General features: G+C 20.9%; 7 protein-coding genes across 7 annotated transcripts; 4 read left to right on the top strand and 3 right to left on the bottom strand.

The window, feature by feature from the left end:
- Positions 1-1,892: 1,892 nt before the first annotated feature.
- dhkL (histidine kinase) lies at positions 1,893-7,105 on the top strand (the record flags this gene model as incomplete). The annotated part of the gene is made up of 2 exons (XM_634213.1): positions 1,893-4,565; positions 4,649-7,105. 2 exons carry the CDS (start codon positions 1,893-1,895, stop codon positions 7,103-7,105), a joined length of 5,130 nt encoding a protein of 1,709 aa, XP_639305.1.
- Positions 7,106-7,313: 208 nt separating this feature from the next.
- On the bottom strand, positions 7,314-9,134 carry maoD (amine oxidase; the record flags this gene model as incomplete). Its single annotated transcript, XM_634214.1, has 2 exons — positions 7,314-8,857; positions 9,014-9,134. The coding sequence occupies 2 exons, from the start codon at positions 9,132-9,134 to the stop codon at positions 7,314-7,316; spliced, it is 1,665 nt and encodes a 554-aa protein (XP_639306.1).
- A 2,959-nt stretch (positions 9,135-12,093) lies between these two features.
- On the top strand, positions 12,094-13,296 carry DDB_G0283067 (hypothetical protein; the record flags this gene model as incomplete). Its single annotated transcript, XM_634215.1, has 1 exon — positions 12,094-13,296. The coding sequence occupies one exon, from the start codon at positions 12,094-12,096 to the stop codon at positions 13,294-13,296; it is 1,203 nt and encodes a 400-aa protein (XP_639307.1).
- Positions 13,297-13,942: 646 nt separating this feature from the next.
- Positions 13,943-14,969, bottom strand: DDB_G0283001 (hypothetical protein; the record flags this gene model as incomplete). The annotated part of the gene is made up of 2 exons (XM_634216.1): positions 13,943-14,238; positions 14,597-14,969. The coding sequence occupies 2 exons, from the start codon at positions 14,967-14,969 to the stop codon at positions 13,943-13,945; spliced, it is 669 nt and encodes a 222-aa protein (XP_639308.1).
- Positions 14,970-15,290: 321 nt separating this feature from the next.
- Positions 15,291-15,875, top strand: DDB_G0283003 (hypothetical protein; the record flags this gene model as incomplete). Its single annotated transcript, XM_634217.1, has 1 exon — positions 15,291-15,875. The coding sequence occupies one exon, from the start codon at positions 15,291-15,293 to the stop codon at positions 15,873-15,875; it is 585 nt and encodes a 194-aa protein (XP_639309.1).
- A 542-nt stretch (positions 15,876-16,417) lies between these two features.
- DDB_G0283049 (hypothetical protein) lies at positions 16,418-17,654 on the top strand (the record flags this gene model as incomplete). Its single annotated transcript, XM_634218.1, has 3 exons — positions 16,418-16,933; positions 17,057-17,203; positions 17,346-17,654. 3 exons carry the CDS (start codon positions 16,418-16,420, stop codon positions 17,652-17,654), a joined length of 972 nt encoding a protein of 323 aa, XP_639310.1.
- Positions 17,655-17,837: 183 nt separating this feature from the next.
- agtA (WD40 repeat-containing protein) lies at positions 17,838-20,003 on the bottom strand (the record flags this gene model as incomplete). The annotated part of the gene is made up of 3 exons (XM_634219.1): positions 17,838-18,296; positions 18,393-19,199; positions 19,323-20,003. The coding sequence occupies 3 exons, from the start codon at positions 20,001-20,003 to the stop codon at positions 17,838-17,840; spliced, it is 1,947 nt and encodes a 648-aa protein (XP_639311.1).
- Positions 20,004-20,617: the final 614 nt, after the last annotated feature.

The raw sequence follows: 20,617 nt of genomic DNA on the forward strand, positions 1-20,617 counted from the left end.
AAAATTTTATTTTTTTAAATTAAATAGGAAAAAAAAAAAAAAAAAAAAAAAAAAACCAAAAACAATAATAATATGTAGATATTTATTTCATATATTCATTTTTTTTAGTTTTTTTAAAAAATATTATTATTATTTTTATTTTATATTTTTTTTTTTAAATTTTTTTAATATTATTTTTTTTAATATTATTTTTTTTTTTTTTTTTTTTTGTATAAATATAGAAATAAATAAAATTTATATTATATTTATTTAAAAAAAAAAAAAAAACCGTAATATTTTTTTGTTTTGTTAAAGCTGGAAATCAATTGGCAGATTTTCCCTTTTTAAGAATTTTGACCTCTAAGCCCATATAATCAACTATATATGCGCAATTACAATGCTTAAAAAAAAAAAAATAATAAATAAAAAATAAAAATTAAAAATAATAATAATAAAAAAAAAATTAAAAAAAAAAAATAAAACGAAAAGAAGAAAGAAAAAAAAAAAAGTAGGAAAAAAAAAAAACAATAATTATTTCATTTTTTTTTTTTTTTTTTTTTTTAAATTTTGTAATTATTAAGCGATAAAAACAAATAAACTAGGTAATTTTAAGATTTTTTATAATTATCCAGATTTTTTTAATTTTTTTTTATTTTTAAACATAATTTTAAAATAGTAAAATTAATTTTGGAAAACAAAAGAGTAAACTTCAAATACTAAAAATAATATACACATTTTTTTTTTTTTTTCCAAAATTATTTTATTCTTAAGAATTCAACAACAAACCCTTTCACATTTTTCCTTTTTTTATTATTTTATTTTATTTTTTTTTATTTAAAATTTTTTTTTTTAATTTAATATTTTATTTATTTTTTTATTTTTTTTTTAAAATTTTTTTTTTATTTTTTTTAATTCAAGTCATTTTAAAAATTATTTCTTTAAGATTTAAGACAAAATAAATAATAAAAATAAAAATAATAATAATAATAATAATAAAACACATTGTTTTCTCTCATTAAATAACCCCTATCTCACCCCATTTTCGAAAACAAAACAAAAAGTAGTGTTTTCAGAATACACACTTTTTTTTTTTTTTTTTTTTTTAATATTTATTTTTAACAAAAAAAAAAAAATAAATATTTATTTAGCGCATTTATAAATGCTGCCACCCACTACGAATTATACACGAATATACAAAAAAAATAAAATTTTAAAAAAAAAAATAATAAAGCAAAAATAAATTAAAATATACATTTATAAGTTTAAATAAAAGTATATAGGTTTTTTTTTTTTTTATGTGTAAAGGTAAAAAGAGGTTTTTTTTTTAATTATTATTTTTGGTTTTTTATTTATTATTATTATTATTTAAAAATTATTCATTATATTTTATTTTTTAAAAAAAAAAAAAAAAAAAAAATTTTTACTCTATTTTATTATTATTTTTATCATTATTTATTTATTTTCCATCTATATACCCCCAAAAAAAAAAAAATAAAATAAAATAAAATAAAATAAAAAAAAATAAAAACTATAGTTTCGAAAAAAAACAAAAAAGCATGGATTTTAATGAATGGAAATACTAATTATTTATCATATATAATTTTTTTTTTTATTTCTTTTATTTTTTTTAATTTTTAAAAATTTGTTTTTACAATTATATTTTTAGAGTACCATTATTAATTTAATAGTAGTGAAATTTAAAAAAGAGTAAAAAAATAAAAAAAAAAATAAAAACAATTAAAAAAAAATAAAAAAAGAAAAAAAAAATAAGAAAGAAAGAAACAAATATAAAGTTTTTTCAAAAAAAAAAATAAATAAATATAAATTATTTTATTTATAGGGATAATAAAAATAATTAATAATAATAACTAAAAAAAAAAAAAAAAAAAAGTCAAAAAAATAGTATAAAAAGAATGGAAGGTTCTAAAAGGGATATTATTGAAAATAGTAATAATGGCAATAATAAAGGTGTCGTAATTGAAGAATTGGGTGAAACGTACTACACAAATTCAAAACCAAGCACTAGTGCAGATTGTAAATATTTTAGGGATTCTTTTGAATTTGGTAGTAATAATAATAATAATAATAATAATAATAATAATAATAATAATAATAATAATAATAATAATAATAATAATAATAATAATAATAATAATAATAATAATAATAATAATAATGAAGAAAAGTCAAATAACGAGACTGAAAAGACTTTAGAAAGTAATGGAGATACTACTACTACTACTACTACTAATAATAATAATAATAATAATAATAATAATAATAATAATAATAATAATAATAATAATAATAATAATAATAATAATAATAATAATAATAATAATAATAATAATACCAATAGTAGTAATGATATATATATGAATTCACCATCATCAACATTATCATCACCAGGTAATGCAGGCAATAATTTACCAATTGGATGCACCAAACCAAATGTACCAAAATCACCATATAGTCCATCACCACCACATCTATATAAATCAAATTCAACCTCTTATTTAAAATCTTCTTTTTTTAGTGGAAATGGTAGTAGTAGTAGTAGTAGTAGTACTACCACCACCAATATTAATAGTAATAATTCAAATACAAATACTTATAGTACAAGTACAAATGTAAAGAAAAATAATAGCAATACAAATAGTAATACAAATAACAATACAAATGGCAATACAAATACTAATAGTAATAGTAATAAAAAAAATATAAATTCAAATAGTTCAGATAATATAATAATTAATGATACAGCAGATATAATGAATAGAAGAAGGGATAGATTTAAATCATTTTCATGGACAATTGGAGAATCTAATTCAAATAGTAAATTTAGTGAACTATCAATGATATCATCAAAATGTAAAAGTATAAAGAGTGAATTTACACCATTGTTTGAAACGTTGACAGTTTTTGATGAATCTGATAAAATCAGGCATAGTCTCATACAGAATCATTATAAGACATTATTGATTCAAAATCCAGCATCACCAAATCGTACATTATTAACAAACTTACTCCAAAGAAGAGGTCATAATTTAACAACTTGTCCAATAGATATTAATCATGTATTACAATTATTACAAAAAGAATCTTTCTCTTTATTCATTTTTGATCCAAATGAATCAATTATTAATAATACTTCAAATAGTATAAGTAGTAATGAACCAATATCATTATCTTCATCTTCATCTTATTATAATAATAATAATAGCAATAACAATTCTGTAAATAATAATAATAATAATAATAGTGGTAATTCAACAAATAATAATAGTCCATCAAGTCATACACCAAATTCACCAATGATATTCCAACCAATTGTTTCAAATATTTGTAGTAATAGTGGTGGTAGTGGTAATAATAGTCCTCATCATATTGATAATAATAATAATAGTAATCAGCAACAACAACAACAACAACAACAACAACAACAACAACAACAACACCAACACCAACAACAACAACAACAATCATCATCAACAACAGCAACAACCAACAATTCTTGTACATTAAATCAACAACAACAACAACAACAACAACAACAACAACAACAACAACAACAACAACAACAACAACAACAATCACAACCAACAACACCAACACAATCAACACAATCACCAACAACATCAATTAGTTTTAGTAAAAAAAAGAATTTAACGATAAATACAAGTTTTAAAACATCACCAATGTCATCACCAAAATCATTTAATAAACCATCACAATCACCACAAAATATATTTAATAATTTCTCAAATACATATAATCCAAACAATATTGAATTTTGTAAAATATTGAAATCAAAGTTAACAGAATTTGAAACTGTGATAGTATTGACCGAGAGTACTGATCCATCTGAATTTTGTCAATATATTGATGCGGGTGCAACTGATTATATACCTCAACCAATCTCACCAATACTTTTAGATCTTCGTTTAACCACTTGTCAAAAGTTGGTTAATAATAATCTACATTTAAAGAAGGCTGAATCATTAAAGGATGCAACTCGTAAGATGGTAACTTGTATTGAAAATTCACCAGACTGTGTCGAAATTTGGGATCCAAGTGGACATATTCAATATTTGAATCTAGCTTTCTCTGAGATGACTGGTTTTGCTCGTTGGGAATTATTAGGTAAAGAATTTTCAAATCTAATAGATAATACTGAAATCATTCCAAATATGTGGGCAACACTAACCGATAAGAAAACTTGGAATGGTTTCATTAGAACTCGTCATAATAATAATACTTTAATCTATTTCGAGGCTTCAATCTCACCGGTATTAGATCAATTTCAACAAATTCTCTATTATAATTGTACAAAAAGAGATGTAACTCAAAAAAGAATAGATGAAGAATCAAAAACTTTAGAACAAAATAAAATCATTGAAAAGTCACGTTTACGTCTATCAATGATGAGTCATGATATTAGAACTCCAATGTCAAATATCATTGGTATGGCTGATCTATTATTAGATACTTCTCTATCTCAACATCAACATCATTATCTTGAAATTATTAAAAATTCTTCAAATACTTTATTAACAATAATTAATGATATTTTAGATATTTCAAAGGTAATATATAATATATAATTAAATATATTTTTAATCTAATATTAATTTTTTATTATTTTTTTTTTTTTTTTTATACTATTCAGATTGAAGCAGGTAAATTAGATATTGATTATGAAAGTTTTGATTTTAATGCAACAGTATCACAAGTTGTAGAATCAATGGCACAAAGAGTACAATCTAAAGGATTAGAATTATTAAGTTATGTTGATCCAAAGATACCAAATATATTGATTGGACCAAGTAGTAGATTGAATCAAATTTTAACTAATCTTTTGGGAAATTCTTTGAAATTCACTGATAAAGGTGAGATTTCAATTTGTTGTCTATTGAATGATGAAACTGATAGTGAATATGAAATAAAGGTTGATGTAAGGGATACTGGTATTGGTATAAAGAAAGAAGCTTTACCATTACTCTTTAAAGCTTTCACTCAAGCTGAAGGTACAATCACTAGACAATATGGTGGTTCAGGTTTAGGTTTAGCAATTTGTAAAGAGTTGGTTCATTTGGCTTTCAATGGTGAAATCTCTGTTGAAAGTCAGTATGGTCATGGTAGTACTTTTACTTGTATTTTAAAGTTTAAAAAGTTTTTACCATCTGATTCTCAAAATTTATTACCTGCAAGTTCACCATTACAACAACAACAGCAACAGCAACAACATCAACAACAAACACAATTTCATCAACATCAACAACAAACACAATTTCATCAACATCAACAACAACAATTACAACATCAACAACATCAACAACATCAACAATTACAACAACAACAGCAACAACAACAACAATTACAACAACAATTACAACAACATCAACAACACCAATTACAACAACGTCAACACCATCAACAACAATTACAACAACAACAACATCATCATCATCAACAAGTTCATTTACAACAGCAACAACAACACGAACATGACGCTCAACATAATCAACATATACAACAACAACAACAGCAGCAGCAACAACAACAACAACAACAGCAGCAACATGAACATAATAATAATGGCCACCATAATAGCCATGGCCATAATCATCATGGTAGTCATCATAATCATAATCATCAACATAATAATAATAATAATAATATTACAATTAATAAATTACAACATCAAGAAAAGAAACAAAAATCAAATGAACAACAATTAGAATCAATAACTGAAAATAGTTTTTCACCAATAGTTGAACCAATGGTTATTAGTGATCCTGATACACCTGAGGCATTAAATATATCACAATCACCATCACCACAATCGATTCATAATGGTACTACAATCAATCAACAACCAACATCACCATTGAATACACTCGGTTCGAAATTTGATTTCTCTGGTGCAAAAATGTTATTCATTGAAAGAAATGATACAAGTAGAGGTAATTTATTTAAACAATTATTGGCTTGGAATATTCAATTAGAATTGGTTGAAGATGGTGAAAGTGGTTTTCGAAAATGGAAACAATCTATTGAATCAAATTCACCTTATTCTATAATTATTATGGATTTAAATACTCCTGGTGTTGATGGTGCTTCATTACCAATGAGAATAAAAAAAGAATTAGAATTAATGCAACAACATCTACAACAACAACAAGAACAAGAACAACAACAGCAACAAGAACAACAACAATCCGAGTTACAAAAACAACCAGATGTTGAAAATAAAAATTCATCTCAAAATAATGACAATAATAATAATAATAATAAATCAAATAGTAGTGGTGGTAATCAATGTATATATCGTTCACCAATTATTATGTTAATGCCAATTCAATTTTTAAATTCACAATTAGAAGATAATTTAAAAGATGCTGGTGTTTGTGCTATACTTTCAAAACCAATTAGAATGAGCCAATTGGCTGATGTTTTCATGATGTATTTAGGTCCAAATAGTGAACACAATAATAATAATAATTATAATAACAATAATGGTAATGGCTATTTGAATGGTGGAGGCGGTGGTGGTGGTAGTGTTAATGGAACTGGAAATGGAACATTACAAGTTGGAATGAGTAATGATGGTGGTAATGGATGTGGTGTAGTCTCTTTTTGGAATAAACAGAGAAGAGCATCCGCTGAAGAACAAGAACAAGATCCATCGAAATTATTGGGTAAAGTTTTAGTTGTAGATGATAATCATATCAATATTCAAATCCTTTCTAAAATGCTTCAAACTGTTGGTTGTGAAGTTGATTCAGTGCTAAGTGGTGCCGATGCTTTGGCAAAAATTAATCAATCATCTGGTGACTCTTATGATGCAATATTCCTTGATATTCAAATGCCCGACATGGATGGATTCCAAGTATCTAGAAAAATTAGAGAAAGAGAGAAAAAATTCTCATTACCAAGAGTAGCCATCATTGCAACAACAGCAAACGTTTTCAAAGAAGATCAATTAAAATGTTTTGATGCTGGTATGGATGATTTCATTTCAAAACCAATTAAAAGAGCTGAAATTAAAGAAATCATTAAAAAATATGGTAAAAATGGTAATCATCAAAGTGGTAGTGCTTATAGTCTTTATAAATTAAGTTAAAAAAAAAGAAAAACAAAAAAAAAAAAAAAGAAAAGAAAAGAAAAGAAAAAAAGAAAACTTTTACATAATACATTTTAATTAATTATTATAGTTTACTTTTTTTTTTTTTATTACAAAGAAAAAGAAATAAAAAATTTAATAAAAATAAATTTTTTGAATTTGTACAAATTAATAATTAACATTGTTTATTAGATTATTTTTTTATTTTTTATTTTTTATTTGAATATAAATTAAAAATCAAATAAAAACAAAATGTTAACATTGAAACTATTATAATAATTGAATTTAAAAAACCAATTTTTTGTTGTTGTTGTTGTTGTTGTTGTTGTTGTTGTTGTTGTTGTTGTTGTTGTTGTTGTTGTTGTTGATTAATTAAAGGTTTATAATTTGGAATAAATTTTGGAATGATTTCATTTGAAACTCTTTCAGCAGATTCAAGTGCTCCCTCCATATATCCAGACCACTCAGTTGAAGTTTCAGTACCAGCGAAATGAATATTACCAATTTGTTTTCTTAAAGATTCATTGTATTTATGATAGTTTTTATTTGAACCAATGATACAACCATAACCACCTTTTGACCATTGATTTTTTGTCCAATCTTTATCTATGTAATGTTTTGGAGTTAAAGCTCTTTGATCAGAGTTGAAACTTTTATAAATGATTTTAATTGCTTCTTCTTTTCTTTCAGATTCCGATTTCATTGACCATTCATCTGTATAATCACCCTCAAAGAAACCAATAATCGATGGTTTCGAACCATCCTCGAATGAACCATCATAACAAAATGAAATTGAACTACCATCATTAACGATTTCACCACTAAATCCCAATTCTCTCCACCAACATTGATCATAAAATATAATGAATTTTATAACTTTACCCATTTCCATTGATTTTGTTAATAATCTTCTTTCATTTGGTAATTCAGGTTGATAAATTATTGAATCTGCTAAATTTGGTGGTACTGTAATCACTAAATTTTTACATAAATAATATGATATTTCATTTGTAATTACATTTTTACTTGATATTCTAATTAAATTATTTTCATTATTTTCATTATTTTCATTTCGATTTTGATTTTGATTATTATAATCTTGTTCAACTTTAAAAACTTGAGAATTTAATTTGATATTACCATTATTACCATAAAAAAAAGTGCCAGAATTATTTGTTAATTTTGAAGGGAATAAAAGTTTTTTTGATAAAATTTTTGAAAGATTATGTGAACTACCAAATACTCTATCTTGTTGTGCACCACCTTCAACTTCCATTGCTTTAACTACACCACCAGAACTTTTAAAATAGGTTAATACAAATAACATTGATAGATTTTTAGGTTGACTTGAAAATATGGCTAAAATAGTAATTTCAATTAATTTCTTTGAAGTTTCAAAGAAAATATTTTGATTAATCCAATCTTGAAAACTTATTGAATCATAATATTCACATTTCTTCCATTGTGATATATTTTTTAAATCTTTGATTTGGTTGGCTAAATAATCAATTCTCCACATTACAATTTGAATTTCAATTATATATTGTAATCCAACTGGTGGTATTAATGATGAGTATCGATATAGTTTACCATTGATTTCTAATACTTTTTTACCTTTTTGTTGTTGTGGAAATATACTTTGATTACATTCTTTAATTAATTCATTAATTCTATATTGTGTTGGTCCAACCCATTGACCACCAATATCCCATGAATAATTTTCAAATTGAATTGAATCTGTTCTACCTCCAACTTTTTTTTTTTAAAAAAAAAAAAAAAAAAAAATATAAAAAAAAAAAAATAAAAAAAAAAAATTTTAGTAAAAAGATAGAGATAGATTTGGTGTGGTCGAATGAAAATTAAAAAAAAAAAAAAAAAAAAAATTATTTTATTTTTATTAATAAATACATACATCTTTTGCCTCTAATACCAAAACATTTATATTTTGATTTTTTAATAGATTTGCTGTTTTTAAACCTGATAATCCTGCTCCAATAACAATACAATCAAAAATAATATTTTCTTCCATTTTTTAAAAAAAAAAAAAAAAAATTGAATTTTGAAATTTTTTTTTATTAAAAAACAATGAAATAAAGATAAATAATAATAATAATAATAATAATAATAATAATAATAATAATAATTATTGTGAATAAAATTTCTGTGTGTGAAAAAAAAAAAAATAAAAAATAATTTTAAAATAAAATAATTATTTTTTTTTTTTTTTTTTTTTTTGGGGTTGGCAACAATTAAACAATTTTCATACCAAAACCCATTAAAAAAAAAAAAATATAAAAAATTTTAAAAAAAATTTAAAATAGTGTGTTTTAAACAAAAATAATAAAAAAAAATAAAAAAATAATAAAAAAAAAGTATTTGAAGCAATGAATGAGTGATAATTAATTTATCTCATAATCAAAAGGTAAAAATGGGTCCCCGCATTTTGAAAAGTGATCGAAATTTGAATCGGATTTTTGAATATTTTTAATCATCCCAAAGATATTTTTTTTAAAATAAAAAAATAATTAAAAATAAAAAAAAATAAAAATATAAAATAAAAAAAAAAAAAAAAAAAAAAAAAAAAGATTTTTTTTTATAAAATTTTTTTTTTAAAAATTTTTATTTTGATTGCACCGTTGCAATAAAAAAAAAAAAAAAAAAAAAAAAAAAATTAAAAAACGCAACAAAAATAATATCAATAGTAACAACAGAAGTAATAATAACAATAACACTATTTATTATTTTAAATAAATTATTTTAAAGGAAAAAAATAATCAAAATAAGGTAAAATTTATGTGATATCAACATTTTATTGTGATATTGTGTGTATGTGTGTGTATATATACATATTCATTTTAGTATTATATATAAAATTAAAAATAAAAATTATCTTTTAATTTTTTTTTTAAATCACTCATTTAAAAAAAAAAAAAAAAAAAAAAAAAAAACCCGGGGAATAATAATTTTTTAAAAACCCTGGAATTTATTTAGAATAAAATAAAATAAAATAAAATAAAATAAAATAAAATAAAATAAAATAAAATAAAAGGATTAAAGAAACTAAAGACTAAACCACCATCAATATTTTTTTGTTTTTTTTTTTTTTTTTTTTTTTAGATTGCTTATTCTCTTAAATAAATAAAAAAAAAAAAAAAAAGGAAAATGTTTTTTTTTTATTTTTTTCCATGGATATCTTGTGTGTCAAAAAAAAAAAATAAATAAATAAAAAAAAAATAATAATAAAACAAGATTTGGGGTGGTGGGGTGTGACGATAGTATGTGTACACCAACAGTATCAAAAAATTGTATTTTAATTTAATTTATTTATTTTTTATTTTTTTTATTTTTATTTTCTATTAAAAAAAAAAAAAAAAAAAAAAAATTATCACGATACTACTTCCACCACCGTTATATCACTACTAGTATTTTATTTAATTAAATTATTTAAATTATTTATTTATTTATTTATTTATTTATTTATTATTTATTTCCACCCATCAATCAAAAAAAAAAAAAAAAAAAAAAAAAAAAAAAATAATAAAAAAACAAATTGTTTTTTTTTATTTATACTTTATACAGCTAAATATTTAGTCTGTTATCATAATAAAAAAACATAAAATTGTTAATGTTGTTTAAAATAAAAAAAAAAAGAAAAAAGTTTAGAGAAAAAAAAAAAAAAAAAAAAAAAAAAAAAAAAAAAAAAAAGCAAAAATCGTAGAAAAGAGGAAATCATTTACAAATTATTTTTACAAATAAATAATTAGATCTATAATACCAAATTAGAATATAAATTATTTTTTAAAGAAACATACACGCAGAGGAGCACTATTTATGTGTTTATAATTCAAAAAAAACAATCAACAATTGTGTGTATCCAATATGTTTTTTTTTTTTTTTTAAAAATTTTCAAATGTTTAGAAAATTCCACCCCCCCACAAACAATTAATACTTTTTTTTTTATTATATTATTTTTTTATTTTATATATATTAGGTTTATTTTATTTATTTTTTAAATTTTTTTTTTTATTATTTACCACTCTCAATAATAACAATTAATTAATCACAAAAAAAAAAAAAAAAAAAAAAAAGAATAAAAAAATACACCCTTTGTCAAATTGTTTGATATTTAGTTATAAATAATCAATTCAATTTGGTAATAGTTTTATCATTTAAAAATAATTTTTTTTATTTTTTTTTTTTTTATTTTTTTTTTTAAAAATATTATATTTATTTAAATTTTTTAATTTTTGTTTTAAATACACACACAAACACACACAACTTTTATCCAAATACATATAAAATCAAAGATTTTTTTTTTTTTTTTTTTTTTTTTTTTTTTTTTTTTTTTTTTTTTTTTTTTTCTTTCTTTTCTTTTCTTTTCCTTCGTACTTTTTTTTTATTTTTTATTTTTTATTTTTTTTATTTTTCTAAATATCAATCAACAAATTTTTTATTTTTATTTTTTTTTAATTATTAACAGAAATAAAAAGTTCAAATCAAAAAAATCAAAAAAAACTTTTTTTTTTAAAACAAAGATTTTTATCAAATTTCAAATAAAAATCTTTTTTTATTTTAATTTTATTTTTTTAAAAATTTTTTTTTTATTCCATCATCATTTTTTTAAAAAAAAAAAAAAATTTTTGTTAACACAAAAAAAAAAAAAATAAAAATAAAATTTAAAAAACTAAATAATTTTTATAGAAATAGGAGAAAGAGTGTAAAAGTGAAAAACGAGAGATAAAAATTAAAAAAACAAGATAGGGATAACAATAACTAAAAGAAATATAATTTAAAATTATTAACGAATACTTTAACGATAATAATAATAACAACAACCAACAACCAACAACAACCAACAACAACTGTATATTTTAATTAGTAGTGGTAGAAGTATAGTTATTATTATTATTATTATTATTATTATTATTATTATTATTATTATTATTATTATTATTATTAGTACAATATTATTTATAAATATTTATGAAATGGGTACATGTGGATCGAAACCATCAAAAAATAAAAACAACAAAACAAATATAAAAAAGAATAATAAAAATAATAAAGATACAAAGAGATTAAGTTCAAATCTATCAAAGAATGGTGGTAGTACGTCATCATCATTACAACAATTTGATAATGGTATAAATGGTGGAGATGCAAAGAAATTTCATGACGAACATAAGAATAATTTAAATCAAGTTGCATTGAATTGGAAACCAAATACCATTGGAATTTGGAAGAGATCACATGAAAAGTTAGCAATTCATACCGATATACCAAGATTAGGACACAAGATTGAAATTATAGATAAAATGGATAGACTTCAAAATATTAGTTTTTCAAATGTTACTTCAATCTCTTTAAATAATAATATTATACCACCAAATAATAATACTGATATAAAGAGTAAAGATGATGGTGGTAATGATAATGATAATAATAAAGAAAATGAAGAACAACAACAAGAACAATTAGAACAACAAGAAAAACAATCAATTGAAGTAACACCAAAATCTGAACAATTAATTGAACATAATTCAAAATATACATCATTGACAACGTTAACATCACATGGTACATTTTCAACAGCACAAGTATTGAAAAAAGAAGAGGTAGTATATCAAGTTTTAACCAATTTAGCTCATCTATTAGATGGTGAGGAGAAAGAAAAGAGAATAAAAAGTACATTTTCAAACTATATTAAAGGATCTGGTGATATGTCACAACAACTATTGGCATTATTGGGTCAAGAAGTTGGTGAGAATAGTAGATTGATGCAATTGTTGAAAGTTTGTCATCAGAAAATCATTCTTCCAAGTTATTATTTCATCAAGGCAAATCTATTTGAAGAATTACCATTCAGAGATAAAAGAGGTAGTTGGAGAATGAGAATCACCTTTGAAACTGATGGATCTGTGATTGCATCTCATTCAAAACGACAACAATCAACAGCTGGTGCTGAAAATGATCCTGAATTCGAATTTGAATGGTGTCTCTCCATTATCTTTGATAAAGATATGGTCATTAGTGGTCTAAAGGTTGAAGTGACCGATTTAATCATTAGTAAAAATATTTCAGACGATAAAAAACAAGAAATTCAACGTGCTTTCCAAGTTTTACAACAAGCTACAAATAATACAAATAGTAATAATAATTCTGAACCAATACCATTAAATAAAGTCGATTAAATTAATAAAATAAATTAATAAAATAAATTGAAAATAAAAATAAAATAAAATAAATAATAAAAAAAAAAAAATAAAAAAAAAAAAAAAAATAAAAAAAAAAAAAAAAACAAAAGTCGATCGTAATAATAATAATAATAATAATAACAACAATACCAATAACAAATAATATAAACACATTACTACCATAAAAATATACAATACTACTACCACTACAACTTGCAACAACACAATTTCTTTTCTCTTTTTTTTTCTCACTCTTTTTTTTCAAAAATGTCTAAAAATAAGAGGCATCTATTTATTAAAAATTAATTAATATTTAAAAATAAAAATGTAATAAATAATAAAATTTTATTAAAATAAAAAAAAAAAAAAAAATGAATAAAAATAGAATAATAAAAAAAAAAAAAAAAAAAAATCTAGATTAAAAATAGAAAATTCGATTGTTCGATTTGATTAGAAAAAAAAAAAAAAAAGTGTAAAAACGAATTTAGATATCTAAACCAGAGAGATCTTTTAAAAATTATTCTTCTAATAAATACAACTATATCTTTTTTTTATTTATTAATCATTATTATTCATAAAAATTGATAATAAAAGGTTTTTTTTTTTTTTTTTTTTTTTTTGGTTTCAAAATTAAAAATATGTATTAATTTGATGGGGGTATTTGTTGTTGTTGTTGTTGTGGTTTTTTAGTTGAACCAAATAAAGAAGTGATTCTATCAGAAACTGATTTTTGTTGTTGTTGTTGTTGTAATAAATTTTGTTGTTGTTGAATTGATTGTTGTTGTTGAGTATTTAAATTATTTGAAAGTTTATCTAATCTTGTCATAATGATTGCTAATTTACTATTGACTGCTAATAATTTACCCCTTGCATTTAATAACTTTTGAATATGTGGAAGTAATGGTGGTATTTGTGTAAGATTATTGAATGAATCAAGTTCTAATTTTTATTTTATTCAATATTCAGTAGTTTGTGTATATATTTTTTGTTTAAAATTTCAATTTAAAAAATTAATTGATAAATAAATTGATTTACAATAATATTGATATTAATAATAGTAAAAGTAGTGGTAGTCATGGTGGTAGTGGTAGTGGTAGTGGTAGTGGTAGTGGTAGTGGTAGTGGTAGTGGTAGTGGTAGTGGTAGTGGTAGTGGTGGTAAGTATTTATTTTTAATAATATCTAAAAATATTTGAGAATAAAATGAAAAATAGAGGGAAGAAAAAGAAAAAAAAATAAAAATAAAAATAAAAAAGGGGCGGTGTGGGTGATAAAAAATGAAATTTAATTAATCCTTACCATGTGATAAACTATCAATTTGATCTGAAAGTGTTTTTTGTGAATAATAAACTTCTTGAATCTTTGCATCACATTCCTTTACAACTGGTGATAATAATAAATAAAGTCCACTGGCTAAAATTGCTTTTGGATCTTGTGGTTGTTGTTGTTGTTGTTGTTGTTGTTGTTGTTGTTGTGGTTGTTGTTGTTGTTGTTGTTGTTGTTGTTGTTGTTGTTGTTGCTGTGGTTGTTGTTCTTCAACTTTATCTGTATTTATATTATCGTTATTATTTTGTTGTTGTTGTTGTTCATCTTTATTAATATTATTATTATTTATTTCCTCTTTTGGATTATTGTTTTCTTCAATTGCTGTATTAATTTCATTTTCACTCATTTTTTATTTTTTTTATTTTAAAAATAAATTAAAATAAAAAATAAAAAAATAAAAAAATAAAAAAAATGTTCTATGGAAGCATTTATGAAAAAAAAAAAAAAAAAATAAAAATCTTACAGCAAATTTTTTTTTTTCATTTTTTTTTTCTTTTTTTAATTTTTATTTTTTTTATTTTTTATTTTTTATTTTTTATTTTTTATTTTTTTTAAAGAAGTTAAAAAACCCCACAAAGAAAAAAAAAGAATAAAAATAAAATAAAGTACACAATCCACACACACACACCTCAAGTAAATACATCATATAAATTTAGAATATTATATAATGAATTCAATGATTAGAAATGTACTTAAAACTACAACAAATGTTGGTTTAAAAAATACAAGTGGTTTAGTTTTTAGACAAACAAATGTTAATTTTTTAAAATCCTCAACAACCACAACAGCAATTAAAAGTGGAATTTTTGGAGAACTAATTACAAAAAGAAATTATCATGAAAGAGTATTGGATCATTATAATAACCCAAGAAATATTGGGTCATTCGATAAGAAAGATATCGATGTTGGTACTGCAACCGTTGGTGCACCAGCATGTGGTGACGTTATGAAAATTCAAATCAAGGTAAAGGAAAACATTGTTGTCGATGTTTGTTTCAAAACTTTTGGTTGTGGTTCTGCAATCGCTTCAAGTTCATTGGCAACTGAATGGGTAAAAGGTAAAACATTAGATCAATGTCTCGAAATTAAAAATACCGATATCGCAAAACATCTCTCACTTCCACCAGTAAAAATGCATTGTAGTATGCTTGCCGAACAAGCTATCAAAAGAGCTATCTATGATTACAAAGTTAAACATGAAAAATTAAATTCATCTGAACAAACTACAATTGAAACTACTGCATCTTTGTAAATAATTTTAATAATTTAAAAAAATAAATAAAAAAATAAAAAAATAAAAAAAAAATAAAAAAATATATAAAAAAAAAAAAAACTATTATAAATTTAAATAATATTGCCTTCTTTACTTTGATATATACCATTTTTATTATTTATTTTTTATTTATTCATCCTTTTTTTTATCGGGGTTTGGTTTTTCTTTTTTTTTTTTTTTTTTTTTTTTTTTTCGCTAAAATTTTTACGCCCTAAAAAAAATTAAAAAAATATCTCGAAATTATCGTTTTTTAATTAATTAATTAATTAATTAATTTAACTTTTTTTTTTTTTTTTTTTTTTTTATTGTATTTCTATTTTTGGAAACTCTCATAAGGGTTGATATGTAAGTATTTTATTAAATAGAGATTTTTTATAGTCTAATTGTTTTTTTTTTTTATTTTTACATTTTATTTTTTTTTTTTTTTTAAATTTTTTAAATTTTTTTTTTATTTTTTTTTTATATTTTTTTTTTTTTTAAATTTCTGCTTTGTAAATTCACACATAGAGCAAGTTAAAGAAATGTTTAAAATAATCAAGATTAGAAATTTAGTGAAAAGTAGTAATTTTTCATTAAACAGATGCAATTTTAATAATAATTATAGGAATATAAATTTCAAAGAAAATAGGCTTTTTTCAACCTCAAATAGTATTATAGATAAAGATAAAATAAATTTTCAAAATGATATAAATAATAAATCCTTTGATAATAACAACAACACTAATAGCAATAATATTAACAACGAAAACAAAAACAACCAAGATAATAATAATAATAATAATAATAATAACAACAACTACAATAATAGTAATAATAATAATAATAATGATAATAATGACAATAATAACAACACAAATAATAATAATAATAATAATAATAATAATAATAATAATGATAATAATAATAATAATAATTATAATTATAATAACTCATATTATAATAAACGTTTAAAGTTTGATAAAGATTTCCGCATACTATTGCTTAAATCTTTGGGTATTATGTTTTTAGTTAGGACTTATGTTGTAGAGCTTACATATGTATGTATCTTTATTTTATTTATTTTAATAAAGTAGGAGATGAACAATTTGTTTTATTAATATTATTGTATTTAATTCCCCTCTCTATCTATCTCTCTCTATGAATCTTACACATATACACAGTGTCAAGGTACATCAATGGAGCCAACAATAAACACAGGAGATTTCATTTTTATTAATAAATTAAGTAAAGATTATAAAGTTGGTGATTTAATTACTGCTGCTTGTCCAACTAATCAATTTTCAATTTGTAAAAGGATAAGGTTTGTTGTAAGTATTTCAAAAATAATATTATAATTATAATATAAATAATTAATAATTAATAATAATAATAATAATACTCTCATATTTACATTTTATATTTTATAAAAAAAAAAAAAAAAAAAAAAAAAAAAAAAACAACAACTAATAGGAAGGTGATAGAATTATATTTGAATCACCAAATGGTTTAGAGGTATATGAAGTTCCAAAAGATTATGTTTGGATAGAAGGTGATAATTATGACACTTCAAGAGATTCTAGAATTTATGGTGCAATCCCAAAAAGATTAATAACTGGAAAAGTTTTAATGAGAGTAAGTCTTAACTTTATCATTCAATATTTATATATTGTAGACCTTTTACTAATATATTTCTTTTTTTTCTCTCTCCACCTAAAGTTTTATCCACCCTCTTTATTAAAAGGACCTGCTCCAATTACATTAACAGAGAAAATAAATTAATAAATAAATTAATAAATATATATTTGGTAACAATATTAATAAGATTTGAGAGAGAGAGAGGGAGAGATAATATTATATTATTTTGCATTTTATTTATTTATTTATTTATTTATTTGTTTTTTTTTGAAAAAAAAAAAAAAAAAAAAAAAAAAAAAAAAAAAAAAAAAAATTATTTTATATTATTTATAAATCCCATGATTTGATTTGTTTATCGAAACCACCAGAAAATAATAAATTTAAAGATTTTGAAATGTGAATACAATTAATTGAAGAATTTAAATGTCCTTGATAAACTTTATCTAATGAATAATTAATAGTATTATTATTATTATTATTATTATTATTATTATTATTATTATTATTTGATGTTAATTTAAAAGATTTTAAAGAACCATTTTCAAAAGCACAATAAATTAAATTTGTATCACTATCAAATTGTAAATCATTAATTGATGAATTTTCATTTGTATTGATTTTTAATAAATATTGATTATCATTAAAATTATTTAAATTATCACAAGACCAAATTTTAATTGTACCATCATTTCCACCACTAATTAATTGATTTAAATTATCATTATAAATAATCTTTCTAATCCATCCACCTTGATTTCCTTTAATAATATTTAAACACCTACCACTCTTTTTTTTTTTAAAAAATAATAAAAAATAAAAATAAAATAAAAATAAGAGAATTAATAAAATAATTTATAAATTATGTTATTTATATATGCTTACATTAATATCCCAAAATCTAATTGTACCATCATTTGAACAAGAATATAAAGTATTTAAATTTTTATTAATTGCAATTGAAGAAACCCAACCATTATGACCAATGAATACTCTTTTAAAATTAATATTATTTAAATCAAATTGTCTAATTGTATTATCATCAGAACATGTAAAGAAATAACTTGAATTTGGGATTACAATCAATTGATTAATTATACCAGTATGTCCAATGAATGTTTGAATAACTTGTAAATTATTATCCCAGTATTGAATAGTTTTATCATGTGATGATGTTAATAAATTTTCAAATCCATAATCATTATTGTTATTGTTGTTACTACTAAAAATAAAAGTACTCCAAATTCCACCTCTTTTATGAATATATTTTGATTTTAGTACTTTAAAAATACCATTATCAGTATCATTACCACTAGTATTTTCAAATTTCCAAATTTTAATTGATTTATCAATTGATGTTGTAAATAATTTACCATCATCTGATGAATTTATACTTGTAATTATATCTGTATGATTTTTCAACACATTTTTAAATAATTTTATTTCTTTATTATTTTCATCATCATTATTAATATTGCTATTAATATCAATTTCATCATCATTAATATACCATAATCCATATTCAATGAATCTATCTTTTTTACTTCTATGACCAATTATACAATTATTATGAATAATGAATGGTGTAATATTATCTCTTTGAGTAATTTTTAAATTAAAATAATTTGTACCATTTGGAAATAACTTTTTATCTAATAATCTATATCTAATTTTATCTTTTTTATCATTTTCCTATAATAATAATAATAATAATAATAATAATAATAATAATAATAATAATAATAATAATAATAATAATAATAAATTAATTAATTAAATAATAAATTAATTAAATAATGAAAAATAAAAACTTACAGATAATGATAATAAAATATTTTTTGATTTAATATTAATACCTTGAGATTTTAAAAATAATCTCATTGCAATTTGATCATCAATACATGGGTTTAAGAAATTGATTGAATCTTGAATAAATTTAATTGTTCTTTGATTTGAACGAATGAAATAGAAACCAGCACAAATATCGTCATCATCTTGTTGAACGTATAAATCAATGTCGTCATCGTTAGTGAATTGATTTTCTTGATTAATATCTTGATAGAAATGAATGAATGGATCTCTTTTCCAAACTATATCAGTATCAGTCCATAATACATTATAACCTTTTTTTAAAACATCCAATACTACTAATGGTTTTTCATTACAAATCGCTCTAAATCCAATATCACCATATGACTCGGCATTTTCACTATAAATTCCTTTATTATCGTTTGTATTATTATCATGAAAAAGTTGTGTTGATGATGTTGAAGAATTTATAATATCATCTCTTGAGAATCTTTGACACTCAATACCTTTAAACTCTGCAAAGAATTGATATGCTTTATCATCCATACAATATAAAATGTATCTACTTTTATCAATTGATAACTTTTCAAAACATTTCAATAAATTCAATGTCATATCTCTAAATCCATAATTACACATTAATACAATCTTATCATTTTCTTTAATATATTCAACTTTTTTTTCCATGTTTTTTGGGTATAAAAAAAAAAAAAAAAAAAACAATTACAAAAAAATGATAAACAATTAAATTCTAAAAATAAAAATTTTTATCAAAAAAAAAAAAAAAAAAAAAAAAAAAATTGTATTTTTTCATCCAAAATGCAAAATTTATATTTTTTTTAAAAAAAAAAAAAAGAAAAAAAAAGAAAAGAAAAAACTCCTCTTTACCAAAAGTAATAAAAAAAAAATTAAAGTTATTATTAAAAAAAATAATAAACCGATAAAAAAAAAAAAAAAAAAAAAACTCCTCTTTAATTTTTTTTTTTATTACTTTTGGTAAAGTTATTATTAAAAAAAATAATAAAACGATAAAAAAAAAAAAAAAATTCAGACGTTTTGTGTGTCTTTTGGCTTAAAATAAAATTTTCAGTGTAAAAACATTATTATTTTGTTAAAAAACATTATTAAAAAAAATCTTTTATCATGTAGCTAAGTTGTGTTGGCATCATTATCGTTTTTTCAGGTAAAAAAAAGCCTTATAAAAAAAAAAACAATTCTTTTAATTTTATTTTAATTTTTATTTTAATTAAATTTTTATTTTTAATTTTAATTTTAATTTTAATTTTTTTTTTATTTTTTTT

This window comes from Dictyostelium discoideum (assembly GCF_000004695.1).
Source record: "Dictyostelium discoideum AX4 chromosome 4 chromosome, whole genome shotgun sequence".
In the NCBI taxonomy this organism is placed as follows: domain Eukaryota; phylum Evosea; class Eumycetozoa; order Dictyosteliales; family Dictyosteliaceae; genus Dictyostelium; species Dictyostelium discoideum.